General features: G+C 39.9%; 1 protein-coding gene across 1 annotated transcript in view; it reads right to left on the reverse strand.

Moving 5' to 3' along the window:
* Positions 1-20,510, reverse strand: part of RABEP1 (rabaptin, RAB GTPase binding effector protein 1) — a 57,831-nt gene that overhangs the window by 18,937 nt on the left and 18,384 nt on the right. Inside the window, exons 2-7 of the mRNA XM_081940394.1 lie at positions 14,891-15,016; positions 12,080-12,283; positions 10,970-11,130; positions 10,078-10,197; positions 4,719-4,854; positions 852-1,030 (exon numbers count right to left, since the gene is read on the reverse strand). Coding sequence (XP_081796520.1) covers positions 852-1,030; positions 4,719-4,854; positions 10,078-10,197; positions 10,970-11,130; positions 12,080-12,283; positions 14,891-15,016 — 926 coding nt within the window. The remainder of the gene's footprint in view (positions 1-851; positions 1,031-4,718; positions 4,855-10,077; positions 10,198-10,969; positions 11,131-12,079; positions 12,284-14,890; positions 15,017-20,510) is intronic.

The raw sequence follows: 20,510 nt of genomic DNA on the forward strand, positions 1-20,510 counted from the left end.
TCCTGGCAGGGCTGTTAGAGGTCGGGGCGGGCTGAGAGCTTGGCCCAGATTGAGGCCGTGGGCAAGCAGACAGTGGGACAGAGAGGCCGGGGCCAGCGATAGCTGCCCAAACACTTTTCGCCCAGAGGGAGACGAAGCTTTATCTGCTTTCAAAGGGACAGTTTGAAACAGAGCTAATCACTCAGTTTCAAGCTGTCCCCTTTGCAAGCACTTGAAGGGCATTCTTCCGCAAGCAGCTCCACCGGCACAACGAGCCTCTCAGCATTCTGCCGTGAGCGGCTCCACTGGCAAGATGCTGAGCCTCATGGAGTTCTGCTGCGAGCTGCTCCAACAGCACAAGCCTCACAGCATACTGCTGCGAGCGGCTTTACCGTCAACATGAGGTAAGCAGGTGCGGGACATGTAGGGCACCTCCTCCCCCCACCCGTGCGCTAGCTTGATTTTTACACCCACGTCTCGGCCCACCTCATACAGGGCTTATTTTGCGGTAGGGACGCATGTGTAAAAATCAAGCTAGGGCTTTTTTGGGATAGGTCTTATTTTGGGGGAAACACAGTAGCAGCTGCCTTTCTTAGCAAAAGAAATTCTGGTCTCCATTGTGGTCGTAAGTTGAGGATTATCTATATAATTCACAGTGCACATCCTTCTTCTGTTCATTCTACGTATGCACACCCAACCTCCCAGCCTTTATCACAATGCATGTTAACCCCATCTAGAGATCTGATGTCATGAAGAAAATGCCCCCCAAATATTACAGCACTAGAAACAAATGCTCCCCTACATCTACTTACATTTCTCTTCTTCAACCACAAGAAAACTTGGCTACAAATCTCAGTGCTGTATTAGCTAACCTGGTCTTTTTTCTTTAGTTCTTCAACTTGCCGCAGCTGTTCTGAGGTCAGCACCATCTCCATCCATTGCATCTCCCTCATCAATAGACGCTGTGACTCCAAGAACTGGTCATTGGCCTTCTGCCACGTGTGTTTGAGCTGATTATGCTGTTGCCTTTCCTGCTCAAGTAGATGGCATACTATATGGAAACAGACAATGAACTCCATTTGAATTTCAGCAGTTAAGTTTGCTCACAGAGTTTATTGTGATAATATTTTGTACACAACTAAGAGCATACTGAACAGCTAACATACATAATTAGGAGCAGAGTAAGCATATTGTTCAAGTATTACTCATTTAATGTCACGGTTTATAGTTGTTGTATGGACAGCAATTACAATTACAAAATAAAATAAAAGATATTAAAAACCAAAGTAGCAAAATAGAAACCATATAGCTAAAAACAACAGCATGAAAATTGATAATAGCTTTATATATATTTTAAAAAATAAGAAATAATACAGTAAGACAAAATTTTCAATACATTCACATACTCAATATTTCTATCAGTGATGGCTAACCTTTTTCCCATCGCGTGCCAAAAGCGGAGGGAGCGCAGGATGGTCGTAAAAATTCTATGCAAGTGACCTCCCTGCACATGTGGGTGTGAACACACATACACACCCGCATGTGCGTGCGACCCCTGGCCTTCCCCCACTTTTGGCGCACAATGGATCCGTTTTTTTGCCCTCCCCAAGCTCCAGAGGGGCTTTCTCAGAGCCTGGGGAGGGCAAAAACGGCCTCCCCTGCCCCCCCTGAGGCCCTCCAGAGGCTTCAGGAGGCTTCCCTGAAGCCTCTGGAGTGCGAAAAACGCCCCTACGTGTAAACCGGAAGTCCGTTCCCGAACTTCCAATTTGTGCGTTGGGTTGTTTTTCGCCCTCCGGAGGCTTCAGGAAAGCCTCTGGAGGGCACAAAACGGCCAAAAATGAAGGGCGAAGTCAGCTGGCCAGCGCGCGCATGTGTGCTGGAGCTGACAGGGCAATGCCTCGCATGCCCTAACAAATGGCTTGCCATAGGTTCGCCATCACGGTTTCTATCCTATCTAAAACAGAGATAAAATGCAGCAAAAGGAATCTTTTAAATATTCTTTAAGACTCAGAATAACAGTTGGAAGGGACCTTGGAAGTCTTCTAATCCAATCCCCTGCTCAAGACAGAGACCCTACCATTTCAGACAAATGTCCAATCTATTTTTAAAATCCTCCAGTGATGGAGCACCCACAACTCCTGAAGGGAAGCTGTTCCACTGATTTAATTGTTGTCAGAAAATTTTTCTTTATTTCTAGGTTAGTTCTTTCTTTTGATTAGTTTCCATCCATTGCTTCTTGTCCTTCCTTCAGGAGCTTTGGAGAATAGGTTGACCCCCCCCCCCCTTTTGTGGCAACCCCTCAAATATTGGAAAACTGACATCATGTTACCCCTACTCCTTCTTTTCATTTAACTAACATGCCCTGTTCTTCATTATGTTTTAGCCTCCAGTCCCCTAATCATCTTTGTTGCTCTTTTTGGCACTCTTTCTAGCAAACATCATTTTTATATTATGGTGATTATAAGTGGATGTAATATTCCAACTGTGGTCTTTGTTGATGTTGTTGTTAGTTGCGAAGTTGTGTCCGACCCATCACGGCCCCATGGACAATGTTCCCCCAGGCCTTCCTACCATCCTCTAGAGTCCATTTAAGCTCACGCCTACTGCTTTGGTGATTCCATCCAGCTACCTCATCTCTGTCGTCCCCTCTATCTTTCCCAGCATTAGACTCTTTTCCAGCGAGTCGTTTTTCTGTGGTCTTACCAAGGCATTATAAATAACACACTTATAAGATCACACTTCACATGATCTTGATTCTACCCCTCTATTAATGCAGTTTAGGATTGCAGTGGCTTTTTTGGTGGCTGCAACCCACTGCATATTTAAGTGATTTTCTAAGACTACCGACTCCCTCTCAGTTACTACTATACAGTATGAAGTCAGGTACCACCTATTGTCCTATTCTATATCTGTGCATTTGGATTTTTCTGCCTAAGAGTGAAACTGTATTTTTCTCACCATTGAATTTCATTCTGTTAGATAGGACCCAGTATTTATCAAAATCCTTTGTATCTTTAGCCTATGTTCTGTTGGTTATTTCTGCCAACCTGGTATCATTTGCAAATCTGATAAGTTCCCCTTCCATCTCATGTAAATCATTTATGAAGATACAGAAGAGTATTGGGTTTAAGAACCTTGAGGTAACCCTCTGCATACTTTTCTCCATGTAAATGCAGTTTCATTAAGGATAGACACTGATAAGAACTACTCTTTGTTGTTATGTTTTCAGCCAATACAATTTTCCATGGTTTTGAATGCCAAAGAAAATATAGTTTATTTTCTTAAGTTGTAGCAACCTCTACAGCAATTGAATTCATATGTTTTGTTGCACCATTAATTTTATGGGGTGTAGTTCATTTTTGATGATTTACTCAAATTGATGTAATAAGAATGTTACATTTTGAAGAGCTCAAAGCTTGATTCATCTCAAACTCAAACCAAACGTTCTCTTGATGTAAGACTTTCAAGGGAATGCATATTGAGTTCTTGTGGAAGGAATGGATAAGAAGGAACAGCATTAAAGATTTATTTGATGCATAATGCTTTACATCTGCTAAACAATATGTGAATACAATAGGAACCACTATGAATATAAAAGGCATACTTCAGCCAGATAAACTACAGAACAGATTATTTGGAATTACTCAGATAAATAATAAAAAAGCATTTTTAATAACAATCTTATAAGATCCTGCCTTAACACAGGCAAATTAGATGTGAGCCTCAGAAGGATACTGATAGCTAAGAAACAGTATTCCAATTTTATTGTCTGTTCTCAGTACTCAAGAACACATGAAGAACTGAATTTACTACTTGATATTGCTCTTACATAAGCTTACCATATTTCAACAACATTGCTTCTTTATAGCTCTTTATTAACATTGAGTTAATATTTTTTATAATTACAGGTAGTCCTTGATTTATGACCACAATGGAGCAGAAAGTGAGATAGCTGTTAAGTGCATTTTCCCCATTTTACGACCTTTCTTCCCTCAGTTATTAAGCGAATCCCTGAAGTTTTTAAATTAGTAACACAGTTGTTCAGAGAATCCAGCTTCCCTATAGACTTGTCAGGTCACAAAAGGTGATCACATGATCCCAGGATACAGCAACTATCATAAATATGAATCAGTCGTCAAACATCCAAATTTTGATCATGTGATCATAGGGATACAGCAACAATTGTAAGTGTGAAAAATGGTCATAAGTCACTTTTTTCAGGGCTGTTGCAACTTTGAACAGTCACTAAATGAATGGTTATAAGTTGAGGACTACCTGTACTATTCTCCAGAAAACATTTGTTCAGTTGTCAAATAAAGGGCAAGGAAAGTCAAAAAAGAAAAAAAAGCTCCAGCAATTACAAAATAGTCCCTTTAATATGCATTACATATTTTTAAAAAATAAAATGTAACTTTATATACATACTAATTGTATATCAAAGGCTGGATTCTGGTTTGTATGAAGCTTCCTGCCTTCTTTGAATTGTGGGCTCTAAGAGTTATTTTTCCAATATGAGAAGACATTACATTGTATTTAGTAGCATATTATGGGCATACAACTTAGCTTGCATGTTTTAAATCATGGGTGTCAACCCAGCGGCTCATGGGCCACTCCGCAAAGGCAAAAAACATCATGTTACGTCACGTGACACCACGAAACACAATCAAGTTTGACACCCGTGTTCTAAATCTACATTAAACTATTATTTTCATATTTTTAGCCCAGAGAAAAATCCATACCTTCATGAAGTTCTTTCCGTAATTTTTCTGCATCTTCTTGCAGAACTGACTTTTGAGTGTTCAAAACTGCTACATACATTTCTAGATCTGTCCTACAGGATTTCTCAGTTTCCAAGTAGTGATTCAGTTCTTTAACCTGAAAAACATACAGAGAAGCAAAAGTTAATGGTTAGCATAGATATTTATCAAGTATATTTCTAAGCATGTTAGAAAAAGTTATTAGTCAGGAACTGTTATACTGATATATGTAACAATATATCTAGGTCTTCTATATTACCCACATTGTAGCTTTACAGTGTAGCTTCAATGTTTGTGAACCCTTTAAAATTTCAATATTTCTGTATATATACACTATGTTCTAAAACATGGCCTGTTCCTCACACGTCCTAAAACAAAATCAAGAGTACTCAATGAAATAATTGTCAAAAACATTATATTTGTTCATTGAGGAAAATCATTCTAAAGTATATATTATATATATTTATTAAATTTATAGACCGCCCCCTCTCCCCGAAGGGACTCGGGGCGGTGTACAGACAACACAATAAAAAACAGTATACAAAATTAAATACTCTTACATACCCATAAAATTAAATTAAATACTAGGCTGTACAGTATGATAAAAATTAAAAACAACCTAAAAACCTACCCCTAAAAATTTAAAATACAGGCTAGAAGGATTAAAACTACGGTAAGGCCAGGCCAGCTAAGTTGAACAGGTGGGTCTTAAGCTTCTTGCGGAAGGAGCGGAGATCGGTGGTTATTCTAATATCGGGGGGGAAGTCATTCCAGAGGGTCAGGCCCATCACAGAGAAGGCCCTACTCCTGGGCGTCGCCCGCTGGCACTGCCTAGTGGACGGCACCCGGAGGAGTCCCTCCCTGTGAGAGCGAATCGGCCGCAGGGATGTATGGGGCAGGATGCGATCCCGCAAATACCTAGGTCCTGTGTCATGGAGCGCTTTAAAGATGATAGTCAACACCTTGAAACGCACCCGAAAAGCCACAGGTAGCCAGTGCAGCCCGCGCAGGAGAGGTGTTACATGAGAGTACCTAGTACCTCCCATAATTGCCCGCGCGGCCGCATTCTGGACCAACTGCAGCCTTCGGGTGCATCTCAAGGGAAGCCCCATGTAGAGAGCATTACAATAGTCCAGTCGGGACGTCACTAGCGCATGGGAGACTGTGTGAAGGGCGTTCCGGTCCAATAGGGGACGCAATTGGCGCACCAGGCGAACCTGGTGGAACACCCCCCTTGCCACGGCTGTCACATGGTCATCCATTGACAGCCGGGCATCCAGGAGGACGCCCAAATTGCGTGCCCGCTCCACGGGGGCCAGCTGTTCGCCCCCGATGGCCAGTGATGGAACCAACTGGTTGAACCGGGGCGCTGGTAACCACAGCCACTCCGTCTTGGAGGGGTTGAGCCTGAGTCTGTTACTTCCCATCCAGATCCGTACGGCCTCCAGGCACCGGGACATCACTTCGACGGCATCGTTGGGGTGGTTCGGGGTAGAGATGTACAGCTGAGTGTCGTCAGCGTACAGATGGTACTCGACCCCAAAACCACGAATGATCTCACCCAGCGGCTTCATATATGTGTTGAACGGGAGAGGCGAGAGGACCGACACCTGCAGCACCCAAGTGAGCGGCCTCAGGGTCGACCTCTGCCCCCGTCAGCATACATTGCGCTCGGCCGGAGAGGTAGGAGGAGAACCACCGCAAAACGGTGCCCCTCACCTCCAACCCCTCTAGACGATGCAATAGGATACCATGGTCGATGGTATCAAAAGCAGCCGAGAGGTCTAATAGGACCAAGATGGAGGAGCAACCCCCATCTCTGGCCCTCCAGAGATCATCCACCAATGCGACCAAAGCCGTCTCCGTGCTGTGGCCGGGCCGGAAACCGGACTGGCGCGGGTCTAGATAATCAATTTCCTCCAAGTGGCATGGGAACTGTTGTGCCACCACACTCTCTACAACCTTCGCCAAAAAGCAAAGGTTGGAGACAGGATGATAGTTAGCTAACATAGCTGGGTCCAGGGAAGGCTTCTTGAGTAGGGGCCTCACCACCGCCTCTTTTAAGACGGCCGGCAAGAACCCCTCTCTCAAGGAGGCGTTGACTAACTCCTGGAGCCAGCCTCGTGTGACCTCCCAGGATGCCAGTATAAGCCAGGAGGGACACAGGTCCAATAAACATGTAGTGGCTCGCAGTCGCCCACGCAACCTGTCCATATCATCGGCAGTAACAGAGTCAAACTCCTCCCAGAATGGTCCTTCAAGACTCGCCTCCGGCGTCCCTTCTAAACCACTGAAGGGGACCCACTCGCTACGGATCTGAGCGATTTTGTCCTGCAGATATTCCCCAAATTCCTCTGCTCTACCCTGCAAGGGGGCTTCCCGCGGCCTCTGTAAAAGGAGGGAGCGGGTCACCCGAAACAGGGCGGCAGGGCGGTTATCTGCGGACGCAATAAGAGCGGCACAATATTGACGCTTGGCCACTCTTAATGCCACAAGGTAGGTCCGTAAATAGGCTCTCACCTGTGTTCGGTCAGATATGTATGACATCTGTAGTTCTCCTGATTGATTACTAGACTGGAAAAAGACAAGCATGGTTTCAAACTGGAGGAAGAAACATTGATAATTTTCGCTACATGGTGACACTTCTCTGATAGCTGAAAAATCAAATTACTAACAAATATCTACTACTCTACTAACGAATATCAAGAAGAGTAAAAAAATGGAACTGAGATTAAATATGAAACCAAAAATAATGATAACAGGTGGAGCAACCAATTGACAAGGAATTGACACGAAAGATATTGGAATGATGGTAGGTATCTGTCTTCTGGGATCAACCATTAACAGTGAAGAAATCAGCAACCAGGAAATGTGCCATAGATTAGCATCTAGTAATGTAATATGAGGGCCTCAGAAAAAATATTCCTTGATGTGTTGATAGTTACAAAGTTCAGAATTATGGCCCGAATTGTTTTCCCTGTGACACTCTATGGAAGTGAATGTTGGATTTTGAAAAATACAGAAAGAGTATTCACGATTTCAAAGTCCATGTTAGAGAAAGCTCTTGGGAATACTGTGGGTAGCGGGTAAGACAAACAAATGGATTACAGATTGATCCAAGTTGTCACTGGAGACACAAATAAGCAGGCTGAAAATATATCTTAGACACACGATGTAAAGAGAAGCTCTTTTGAGAAATATATGGTGCTGGCAAAGAAAAGAAGAAAACCAGCAGTAAGATAGACGAACTTGAATGCAGTGGTGACAGGTGAAATATTGGACAGCCTAAAGAGCCAGTTGGGGCAGATCAACCTACATGATCGTTATGATTTGATGGCACATGATAAATCAATGAAAGCTGGTGTCCTATTTTACTATCTATTAATTTTCTATTTTTTAAAAAATAAAAATGTTGCTTACTTTTAGCCCATACTATCACAAATTATATAAAGGCCTTATATAGAAGTATAAGAATAATAATGTATAATTAAGACAAGAGAGTATTTTAAGATGACAGCTGTTTGCTTCACTGGTATCTTCTGCTTCAGTTTCATAAGTTAATAGAATGCAAAGAACTGTGTGAGTAGGATCATGAAACATCTCCACCACAGTATTTGTGGAAAGGTCAACTCTACCATTAGAAAGATAATGAATGCTGCTTCCTTATCTGATAATATTCACTTGCTAAACAAGCTCTTCTATAATCCTCTGCTGAAAGCAAATATTAGAAGTTATTAAGAAAAAAAGGAATGATGTACCTAGGATATCTTGAATATTAAGCAGCAGAATTGCTATTAGTTTATTAGGAAGAAGATGCTATAAGAAATAAAACCTGTTGCAAAACACCGCTTAAAGGAAATCATTTTCCCTATTCATGTCATATGCATAGGGAATGCATAAAATTCCAAGGGAATATTGCAATATGTTGATAAAAAGCAGAGGGTGAAAGAAAGATTTTAAAATCTTCTCAAAGCATGGTGTATTCTTTAAATGCCATATATACTTAGCTTATCAGGATTTAATGTGAGCCCCAGATATTCAAATCTTCATTGAGTGTTAATGTTCTCTAGTAAACATATGTTTTCTTAATAAATTCAAAATGTATTCAACAAGATATAGATGAAACAAAGGTACAGTTCTGACAGTGACGTGCGGTGAGGTTTATGACTGGTGAGGCACTGACACAGTGCTGGGTTTCAAATATTTTTAGACTTGTGGACTTCAACTCCCAGAATTCCACAGCCAGGCATGCTCAGTTCCAATGTAAAGCGACAGCATTTGTTTTTCTCCTTTGCTCCTTCTTTCTTTTTCTTTTTCTTCTCCTTCCCCTCCTTCCTCCCTCTCTCCCTTCCTCCCCCTCTCTCAAACACACACACACACACACACACACACAGAAGTTGGATTGGACTATCTCTCCTACCCCTTCCCTCTCTCACTCACTCTCAAACAACCCCCCCCACACACACAAAAGTTGGATTGGATATCTTTTCCAGTGGCTTGAAAGCAGCTCCTCTGCCATCCCCATTCCCCTGCTGCCTTTCCCAAACACCTCCACCATTGCAAATGCAGCCTGCTGTCTGGGTGGGAAATGCCTGGAACACAATAAAGCCCACCCACCACCTCCTGCTGGCAGGGTGGGGTAAGAGGAGAGGCAGAGAAGCCGGAGGGGAGCTGAGCCGAGCCTTCCAAAAGAAAGAGGCTGGGGGGAAGTGTGTGTACTACAGCATGGCTCTTTGCCTGGCTTCCTGCCTCCTCCTGTGGTCTCCTCAGTGCTCGCTTGTGCTCTCCCTCCCCAAGTGTAGTTTGATTGCAGGTGGAGCCATGTTGCCTTTTCAAACTTGTAATCAGTGAAGCTGGGCTAGATTTTTATATAGTTTTATCCAGCTGTGTGTGTGAGAGAGAGAGAAATGAATGGGGGCCTGGGGAGGAAGTCACTACACTTGGGGAGGGAGAGCACCAGTGAGGTTAAGCAGAGTCATCCACGGTGAGGCAGCAAGTAGCTCAGCTTTTTCCTTTTACTTTTTTTTTTTCATGATGAGAGTGGTGAGGCTGTGCCTCACCTGCCTCACCTGACTGCACGTCACTGAGTTCTGAGTTTTGAAGAAAGCAATGATGCCATGGCATGGACAAGGTTGAAGGAGAAGAAGAGATAATTGCATGTTTAAATATATTTATAATGCTTAGTGACAATACTTTGCTCACAGAAATCTCCTATGATGTCACCATGTTTCCTATTCAAAAATGGCATGCTACAAAGTAAAGAAATAATATATAGTATTGTTAGATCGGTAATTATTATACTCTTCCTCAGCACATATTGATATTATTTTGTTTTGCTCACCTTTGAAGCTTCCAGCTCTTTTATTCTTTCTTCAGCTTCAGTCAGTTTATCCTTTAAAGTTGCAATCTCCTTCTCCATGGGCATCACAACTGAACGAAGTTTTTCTGCATCTTCTTGAGCCTGAAATCAACATTAAATGATACAATAAATCCATCTGTGACCTGATTTCAGTCATCAGTCTATTGACTGAATCCTAACAGAATCTCAGTACTGTATCAGTTTTAGGCAACAGATATCTTGTGTGCTGAATGTATAAAAGACACACTGACACACATTGACAATTTCAAAGCTACTTGGGTTCAATTAGAACAGATTGTTCCACTCACTTACAATTGGTGTTTTAATAAAATACTATCCGTACATTCCCAAAAACTCAAAAGGAAATTTCCACACTTTTAAGGATTCCAATAGTATATAAATCTTTAAAATCTTTAAATATTACTATTACTAAAGTATTATTAAAATATTTACAAATAATTATATATCAATATGAAAGAAATTAAACAAAGAAATAAAAAACTGGGCTTTAAAAAAATTCAATATTTTTGGACAATTTTCCATGATAAAAATTAAAACTTCTTGCATGGCATAACTTTTTCTTTCAATACCTCCCAGTGGTATTTTCAGATCAGCCTTTAAGGCATTGGCAAAATAATTAAATAAATAAATAAAATATATTTTGCTTTCATGCACAAAAAGTAAGATTAAATAAAAGGGTTTTTATATAGAGCTCAAAGCTTAGAAACAGTGAGGCTAAGATCAGCCCAATTGGTTAATCTACTATCAAGTGGCATATGGTTCCATTTTTTATGAAGCGTTGGCTGGAAACTTTTGGGAATTGAACCCCACCCAAGTTGCCAAGGTTGAGAAACTCTGCTCTGTCCTGACTAACCTTCTTCATTTCATTCTCCAAGTTTTCCTCTTCTTGACCTTCTGAAAGTCGCCTTCTCAGTTCTGCTATTTCCCGTTCAACGTTCTCTCGATATTGAGCCCACTGAGATCGCTCTTGTTCCAACCTGTGATGAAACTGGCCTTCATATTCACGGACAGTTTCTGAATAATAATAATAATAATAATAATAATAATAATAATAATAATAACAACAACAACAACAACAACAACAACAACAACAACAGCAGCAGCAGCATACTATTTGACATACACCTAAAATGCACCAATCCAACAAGTCTGGGGTCTGTCTGATAGTTTACTGGAATAAAATCTTCTAGAACAGGAAATGGCACTTTTACTGAATGTGTACAATTTATGGTTAAATATCAAGTTTGGAGTATATTTTCCAAGTAAACATAGAAAATGTAGATGTAATTATATTTGAAAGATTCAAACCACATTGTTTGTTCTAGTGGCTGTGACAGAAGTGACTGTAAACTTTTCTACAATGGATAATCTTTCAGATATTAACAATAAGTGCAAGATGGATACAGAAGTACCATAATTCCTCATACAGTTATCAACAAGTGTTTGTTTTTCAAAAATATATTTACAATTCCACATCTGATAATGAAATAGAAAATCTGTGCAGAGTACAAATCAAGAGTCACAGCTAACTGCCACTATACATACATACTTTTATACATTGTCAGTAAGAACTGTTCTAGCCTACCCTTATTTATTTATTGAGTATATATCCCACTTTTAAAATAGAAAGAATGTACTATCAGGAGAAGAATCATAATTTTTATGACAAGTTCATGTATTTATTTTTGGAAGTCTGTCTGAACCAACTTTTAACACAAGCAGGATGGGTATTTCTAAATAACAAGAAAAAATGTGAAGCCACAAAATTAAAGATACCACAGAAGATGCCAAACGATGATCACATATATCAAATCATTCTTCTGAATCAACTTAGTGCACTTTCCTTTCCACAAGAGCTATTTGAAGTAGGCAGATTTTCTATATAGTGGTTTGGAATAGCAAGCTATGTGTTGGGGATAGTATGAAACTGGCCTAACAATCCATCCATTTTTATTAGTCCTACCTTTCATTATAGCCTGCAGAGAGGCAACATCTTCCTGCCACTGCTTCTTTATGTCATCAATAGCTTCCTGTTTAGTATTTTCAGACACTGTAGCAATGGCTTTGATGTTCTCCATTTCAGCCTGTGCTTCCATGAGCTGCTTTTGAAGTTTCTCCAGATCATCATGTGCTGTCTGCAATTCTGCATTTTGCCTCTTCAGATCCTCTTTAAAAACAGTAGGGAATGGTTATATAAACATTTATTTATTTTAGAGATTCCTGGAGCCAAGGGGAGAAACCTCCCACTTATTGCTAATATTGGATTAGCTCTAAGCCAGTGTTTCTCAAACTTGGCGACTTTAAGTCCTGTGGACTTCAACTCCCAGAATTCCCCAGCCAGCTATGCTGGCTGGGGGATTCTGGGAGTTGAAGTCCACAGGACTTAAAGTTGCCAAGTTTGAGAAACACTGCTCTAAGCAAATCAGTGTAAATTCTACACCCAGTTTACTACTCTAGTTTGATGTCTCATTCTCAGTTCCCCTTCCAACTCTATGATAAGCTTGAAATATTTAAATCCATACTGTTGTTTTAAAACTGCTTTTTATTATGGAATCATATTTCCTAGTATCAGAAAGCAGACTTTATACTTACCATGAATTTGCCATTTTAGGATGAGGGCATTTTTAAAAAAAATTGAGACCATGCCTCTTCTTGAACAGAGTCAAGGGTGCTTTCTGCAGGAAGAAGCTGCCCTACCTTTTCAGATTGGATTACCCTAGAAATAACCTACTTTAACCACATGCCAAGCTATAGTTATAGACTTCTACACACTCAGTTGAACAGCATGTTCACAATAAAAAAACAACAACCTTGCAGCCTCCTTAATAATAGAAAAAAAATGCTATCTTTTGGTACTGTGTGACATCAAAATTTAAAAGCCTTTTATCTTGTTTTGTATATTCTGTTCTTAAAAGTTCATACAGATTATATTATTCATAACTTCTGTCAGGTAACCCAATTTGATCAACTTTTTGTCTTCTAGTTTCCAGATTGTTTCCTGGAACAGCTCCAAATAAGGATAAATAACAGACTTTGGAGAAGCTTTGGATAGTTACACATCTCATGTGCCAATGGATTAATAAGAACCAAAACAACCTGCCTTCTTTAACCAATAGGTGAGGCCTTCTGCTGAAACCTTCCTCATATTCTGGATGATTTTAAAAATCAGAGAAACTCTCAATGTAACCAAATATCCTGTTATGGAAGTTTTAGAAATATGCCACCATTCATATGCCACATTTCCCTTTTTTCTATTAAGGCCTGTGACCTCCATTATTCTTTGCTAGGAGAAACAAGGAGGGCATGATATAGAAATTAGGGGAAAATATAGAGGAATATTTCTTCTTAAGGTAAGAGGACTAAAAAACAAAAGATCTGAATGTCTATAGAGATTCTCAGGCATTTAGGCCATGGTTGTCCCAAAGGTGCTTTTTTCAAAAGGCAACTGGACTTTTTTTTTCCTTGAAGACATTTCGCTTCTCATCCAAGAAGCTTCTTCAGTTCTGACTGAATGGCGGGGGAAGAAAGATTTATGTTCTTTGAATAGAACCAACCTTGAGAGTACTAACGACTAGATGGCTGCAAAGTATAGAAATATTTCTATTCCTCGCCATTCAGTCAGAACTAAAGAAGTTTCTTGGATGAGAAGCGAAACATTTTCAAGGAAAAAAAATAAGGAAGTCCAATTGCCTTTTGAAAAAGCACCTTTGGGGAAAAGATTTGAAAGACACCAGGGTGGGAGGACAGGCAATGCAGCTCCTTCAAAAAAGCAACAAAGGGGAAGAGCTGCTATTTCAAAATTGAAAAGCGGCTTCTGTGAATCTTTAAAAATGTTCTCTATTTCCCCCATTACCCAAAAGTTCCTTCTATCCCAAAAGCTAATGGTATAAACATTTACTTTATTTCCTACATCTTAAGGGGTAATCTTGTAATATAATTTGAAGAATCTTGAACATACTAAACATTGGAATGGTAATCATTATGACTGCTCAATTTATGAACTCATATTATGAATCCAAGTTATTAATCTCTCTCCCAGGCCTAATACAGACTATTTAATGCTATTAAAGAGCTTGCCAATTCTTTCTCCACTAATTTCATGAGTTGGTTTAATGTCATTAATCTGTAAAATCTAAGCTTGAAACTGGCCTAATACCTTTTAATTTTTTTCTCGTGACATGCAAGGACATCCTTTGTCTCTTCTCAAGGGCTGTAATAATCCAGTTAACACAAAATCAATAGACATTCCTTATTAGTCAAGGTGCTTCTACTCAAACAAAATGGGATGGGATCACAGGCTCGCCGAAAATTCTTCAAGATGATACCCACTATTTCAAATCAGTCTTGTGTTCATTGAAGTTATACAGAAGTAAGCCACAACTGGCCATAAATGCAGGGTGCTAAGTGCCCAGAGTGCAATCACACAGCCATAGAAAATGCTGGAACAGCCAGAACTTTGAGGTCTGCTCATAGCCACCATTTGTTCACTGCTGTTGTAACTTCAAACAGTCACTGAAAAACTGGTCATAAGTCAAGGACTATGTGTATTCCATTCTAAATTATGTACTATACTTTTTCAACCCATTTTAAAGCCTAAGAGTTGTGAAGGGTCTTTATATCTTGTGAGGCAAAGAATAATGCTTTCCCATGTGGGAAAGATGCTCACATATGTTTTCTCAAACACTACATTCCCTCAAAAAATAAGAATTTTCTACCTAGCCATCATAGTTAAGAGTTAGCATTTCTACCTCTACTTAGAATAATTAAATATTACCTTCTTTAGCCAGATACAGTTCTTTAAACTTGGCTCTCTTTTGATTAAATTCTTGCTCGAGATTCTGTTTTGTACGTAGAAATTCATCATTGACTTTCTCTAGTTCGGCTACTCGTTGAAGAAGAGCTAAAAGTAAATCAAAGAAAGAGCAATGATCATGACAATCAAAAATACTGCATATTTCTTTGAAGAAAATTATTGCAAACAATATTATTGCAAAGCTATTTAACATTCAGATAATACAAGAGATACCATGTAATCTGGAAGTCTTTAAGAAGATGTTGGATAGCCATTTGTCTGGAACGGTATAGGGTTTCCTGCCTAGGCAGGGGGTTGGACTAGAAGACCTCCAAGGTCCCTTCCAACTCTACTATTGTATTGTATTGTATCTGTAACATTCAGTTGCTTGTACCATAAAACTGTATCATCCTACTTTCATCCCAATCTTCCATTAAAGCCAAGAAGGGATCAGCAGAGATTCTTATCTAGTCACAGTATCTTAGTATTATGTAGAAGTGTTGTAGTCATACCTATGTCTTATGATAATTTATATTATAATAATTTATATTATATTATAATAATTTGTATGATATTATTATAATTTGTATTATATTATAATAATTTATATGATATTATAACAATTTATATTATTCATGTTGTCTTGTATTCTTGTATGGACTGCACCAGTAGAGGCTAAACAATTTCATTGTAAACATAATGTACAATGACAATAAAGGCTTTGAATTTGAATTTGATAACCTGGAGTCCTTTCACTTTGAAATACACAGAATATTACATATGCAACTTTTATTCAGTTATTAATATTGATATTTTTATGTCACTTCAATTACCCTAGGCAGATCTTGGCACCTTAGAAGGATTTCAATTTCGGTAACGTAACATAATGTAACATAACATAACCATATGGCATTTTAAAAAGATTTCAATTAATTCATGAAGACATAATAAATAATAGTATCATGAACTTTTGGGGATCTAATCATAACATCCCCAATTGACAAATGCCTGCTTAAATGATTAACAAATGCTTTCTAAACGTTAAGAACAAGAACGCAGGGTCTTTCTAATAATAGCTAATGAAATTCACAATGCATGGCAACATGTACAATACTCTGCTCCATCATGCACATTTCTACAGCTTAGAAGGAGACATGGCTTAGCATGAACACCTGGTTTGTATGCAGAAGATTCATTACCAGCATCTCTCTTTATAAGGATCAGGCAACAAATGATAGATAACCTCTTTGTTTTAGATACCGGAGGCTGTTGTTAGGATAGACCAGCGATGGTGAACCTTTTTTGGCTCACGTGCCATAAGTGGGGGGAGCGCAGGGGGGTTGTGTGCGGGCGTGCCGCACCCATAATGCAATGTGTGACCCCCCAGTGCACATGCGTGCACTACAGGTGCTCCCCCCCCATTTTTACATGCTTTTTTCGCCCTCCCCAGGCTCCAGAGGCTTTATAGGAGCCTGGGGAGGGCGAAAACAGCTTCCCCCACCCCCCCGGACGCCCTCTGGAGGCTTCAGGGAAGCCTCCCGATGGTCCCTGACTCCTTCGGAGCGCTCAAAACGACCCTCCAAGCAAACCGGAAGTCACTTCCGGTTTGCTCGAGGGTCGTTTTAAGTGTTCCAAAGGCTTCAGGGACTGTCCGGAGGCTTCCCTGGCGCCTGTGGAGGGCGTCCGGGGGGCGGGGGAAGCTGTTTTCGCCCTCCCCAGGCTCCTATAAAGCCTCTGGAGCCTGGGGAGGGCGAAAAATGGCTTTTAAAAAGGGTGAACTCAGCTGGCCAGAGCGCCCGTGCCCTGACAAATGGCTCTGCGTGCCACCTGCGGCACGCGTGCCATAGGTTCGCCATCACTGTGATAGACAATAATAAATTGTCAGAACAAATGGTCTGAGCCAGCAGAAGACAATTCCATGTGTTCATACGTTTACACAAAATCAAACATGTATTGTTGTAATGGAACCAGACACCCATAACAATTTTTGGTATATTTCCCCCAGGTAAGATCCCAGAGCATTTCTTATGAGAAACTTACATAACAGATCAGAAGCCTCAGTACAGACAGAAGATGGCAAAACAAACCGGCTCCAAGTTGGCAAAGTACTGTGACAAAGTATACAGATAGTCCTTGACTTACAACTACAATTCGGACCAGAATTTGTATTGCTAAGCAAGTGAATAACCGCAGTTGATAGGGAAGAATAGACTGAGGCTCAATCCTGACAAGACTGGCCATAGATATCCGGGATTCCTGGTCCTGAGGATTCTCTATCTTAGATGGGGTGGTGTTTTCCCAATTGATACTATTGCAAAATGTGGACTTTGTCTTGGATTCACAGCTTCTGTTCAAATAGCAGGTGGCATTCATCCCTACACTGGGACGCCCTTCAGAAACTCATGCCCTAGTCACCTTGCAAATGGACTTTTGCAAATGTGATCTGCGTGGGGCTGTTCTTGAATGCCATTACAACAGCTGATCCAGAATGTGGAAGTTCAAGGGGCATGGCTCAATACGCCTAAGTCTGACCACTGCTCTGTGAGCTGCACTGGTCACCAGCCAGTTTCTAAGTATAATTCAAGGTGCTGGTTACCACTTATAAAGCACTGGTGGTTTGAGGGAGCATCTATTTCCAGTAGTTTCTTTCCATCCAGCAAAATCTGGCAGAGTGGGTGTGCTTCAGGTAAATAATGCCATGCATCAGAACCTAAGAAGCATGTATTGTCTGTAGCAATAGCAACCCCCAAGAGATTCATATGACCCCCACCCTGATGGTATTCTGAAAACCTGGCTATCCTTCAAGGCTTTAGATAGGATGGTTGTTTGTTGTGTATGGTTTGTGTGCTGGACATATAAAATCTCTACTCTTGCTTTTACTGTTTCTTGCTTCTTATATGTAAGCCACCCAAAGTCGTTAAGGAGCCAAGCAGCCTCTAAATTGTATATGTTAATTAATTAATTGAACCCTTTAAAATCATGCTGCTATAGAGCAAGTAACTATAATGACCACAAAAAATAGCCCACCAATATCCGATTTCTATTATCAGTACAATAATTGTACTGATGTGTACAGTTATGCTCTCCAATTTAGTAAACCTTTCAGAGTAATTTAATAGCCATTCTAATGAAAGAGTTACACTATAAAGCATTTAGTAAGTCTTTTAACAGAAACCCCTACTTATCAAATCCTTACAGTTTTCTGTAGCTGCTTTCTATGGTTCTTGTATATTTAAAAAAATGATGGCTAATAATTAGAAATCAAAAGCAAATTTCCATCCCTATATTATATCATTAAAATAATATTGCTTGAGAGAACCAATATAAACTCTTAAATTACAACGCATCAACAGCTCTGAAGCTAATACTCCTGAATGACCTTTACTGAAACATTCATTCTTAGGCACTGTTGTCAAAAATCACAACCTAACTAAGTGGAATTGTTCACATCATGACGCTTGGCAATTAAAAAGCAGTAACATTTAAACTTCTGCACAATTTTCTCTCTATAAATAATGAATAATTTAACAATATGGAAGGGGCAAACACAAGATAGCCTTAAAGCATTATTTAGCAATAGGGGAAAGTCAGTGATTTCATTGCTTCTGAAAATTATTACTGTACATGTTTCCTATTCTTTTCATTGCCTAGCTTTTTCTTCACAAACCTTTAGGGATGCTCAATTGCAACACCCCAAAATGGCTATCGAAAGGAAGAAAAACCAATAATACCTCTTATTGCATGTTTGAATATACAGGAATATACAAAATGTTAATTTCCTTAGTTTCAATTGGTGTATTTGTGGACCTGGCCTGATACTGACTACTTTGACAAATCATTACACGTAGTCCTTGACTTACAACAGTTCATTTAGTGACCATTCAAAGTTACAAAGACACTGAAAAAAGTTAGTTATGACCATTTTTCACACTTAAGACCTTTGTAGCAGCCCTATGGCCATGTGATCAAAATTCAGATGCTTGGCAACTGGTTCACACTTGTGACCATTGCTGTGTCCCAAAGTCATGTGATCACCTTTTGAGATCTTTTGACAAGCAAAATAAATGGGGAAGACAGATTCACTTAACAACCATGTTACTAACTTATCAACTGCTGTGATTCACTTATCAGCAAGAAAGATGGTAAAATGGGGCAAAACTCACTTGTTTCACTTAATAACATAAATTTTGGGCTCAATTGTGGTCATTAGTCAAGGACTACCTGTCCTCGACAGGACGCTCTCTGTAGGGGGATCTAAAAAGAAAATATTAACTTACATTATTAACTTTTGAATATTTTATTTATTTATTTAGGAAATTTATTTGCACCCATCTCGTATTCAATGACTGGATGACTTACAGCATAAAAATATTAAAATGTTTTAAAAAAATTATGATCAACATAGAACACAGCGGATAAAATCATTAACAAATACAAATACAAACCACTAACACCACATGGGAAAGAGGGGAGCCGGACACACAGGGGTGGGGAGGTGGGATTAAATTTTCATAATAGCCAACCACTTTCAGTATGAAGCTCCCCCATTGGGTCCCCAAGCCACCTGACAGAGCCAGGCCTTAAGGCTTATGAAACATCAGAAGGGTGGAGCCAATCTCATCTCAGGGGACAGGATGTTCCAGATGGCCGGAGCTATGCCAGTGAAGGTGCTTCTCCTGGAGCTTGCCAGCCCAAATTCCTTGGCTGATTGAATCCACAGGGCGTTCCCTCTACCAGCGCAGGTGAGGTGGGCCTGTCCCTTCATGGTGAGATGGTTCATCTCTCTTTAAACCACAACAGTACAATACAAAAGGAATAATTTCTAAAATCTTTACAATAAATTTACTGCAATGGCATATGTTCCATAGCAGGCAATTTGTGAACATGTATGCTCCTGGCAGAAAATTTCTGAATATGCCCTTAAATTTCTAGATGTGCCCTTGCCCCCCAAAGGTTTGCTAATTTGCAACAACTTGTGGACTAACTGCACACAAATATAGCAAGTACTAACATTCTTCATCAAATCTTAACCAATACACTCCTTGCTATCAAGCCTTCATTTGCAACACTTTCTATTCAATTATTCAAGACTCTCCAAGGTCCCGGCTTTTCTTATCTGTTTCATAATCTGTTTAACCAACATTTTTAGCCAGCTGTAGAGTTAGAAGTATGTAAATGTTTTCACTGTTCTGCACTAGTATTACTACAGAAGAACAAAGTATCAAACAAGCACGTAGAGTTTTAAAAAACTCTGTAGAGGCACACAAGTCACAATACTCTTTCAAAGAACCTTCATTACTATAAATACAAATATGGAAAAAATCAAGATGTGCAAAAATTGAGTGTATATCAACCACAATTGTAGAACTAGCCTGTGAACCATTCTGTTGGTGTAAAAAGCCAAAAAGAAAACAAAACCCTGGGACATTATTTTACTAAGAGTATAATTTTATTGATAATTCCACATAAGCACAGAAAAAGCAAAGCCAGTTCCAAAGTTTTCGGGCTCGAAGCAGCATAGATAAAATCCCCTTTTCTCCCCTGGGCCACCCACTGTTCATTGTCCACCAATAAACTACAGACAATTTGTTTTGGGAAATGG

Source organism: Natrix helvetica (genome assembly GCF_964273705.1).
Source record: "Natrix helvetica genome assembly, chromosome: 2".
Lineage (NCBI taxonomy): Eukaryota > Metazoa > Chordata > Lepidosauria > Squamata > Natricidae > Natrix > Natrix helvetica.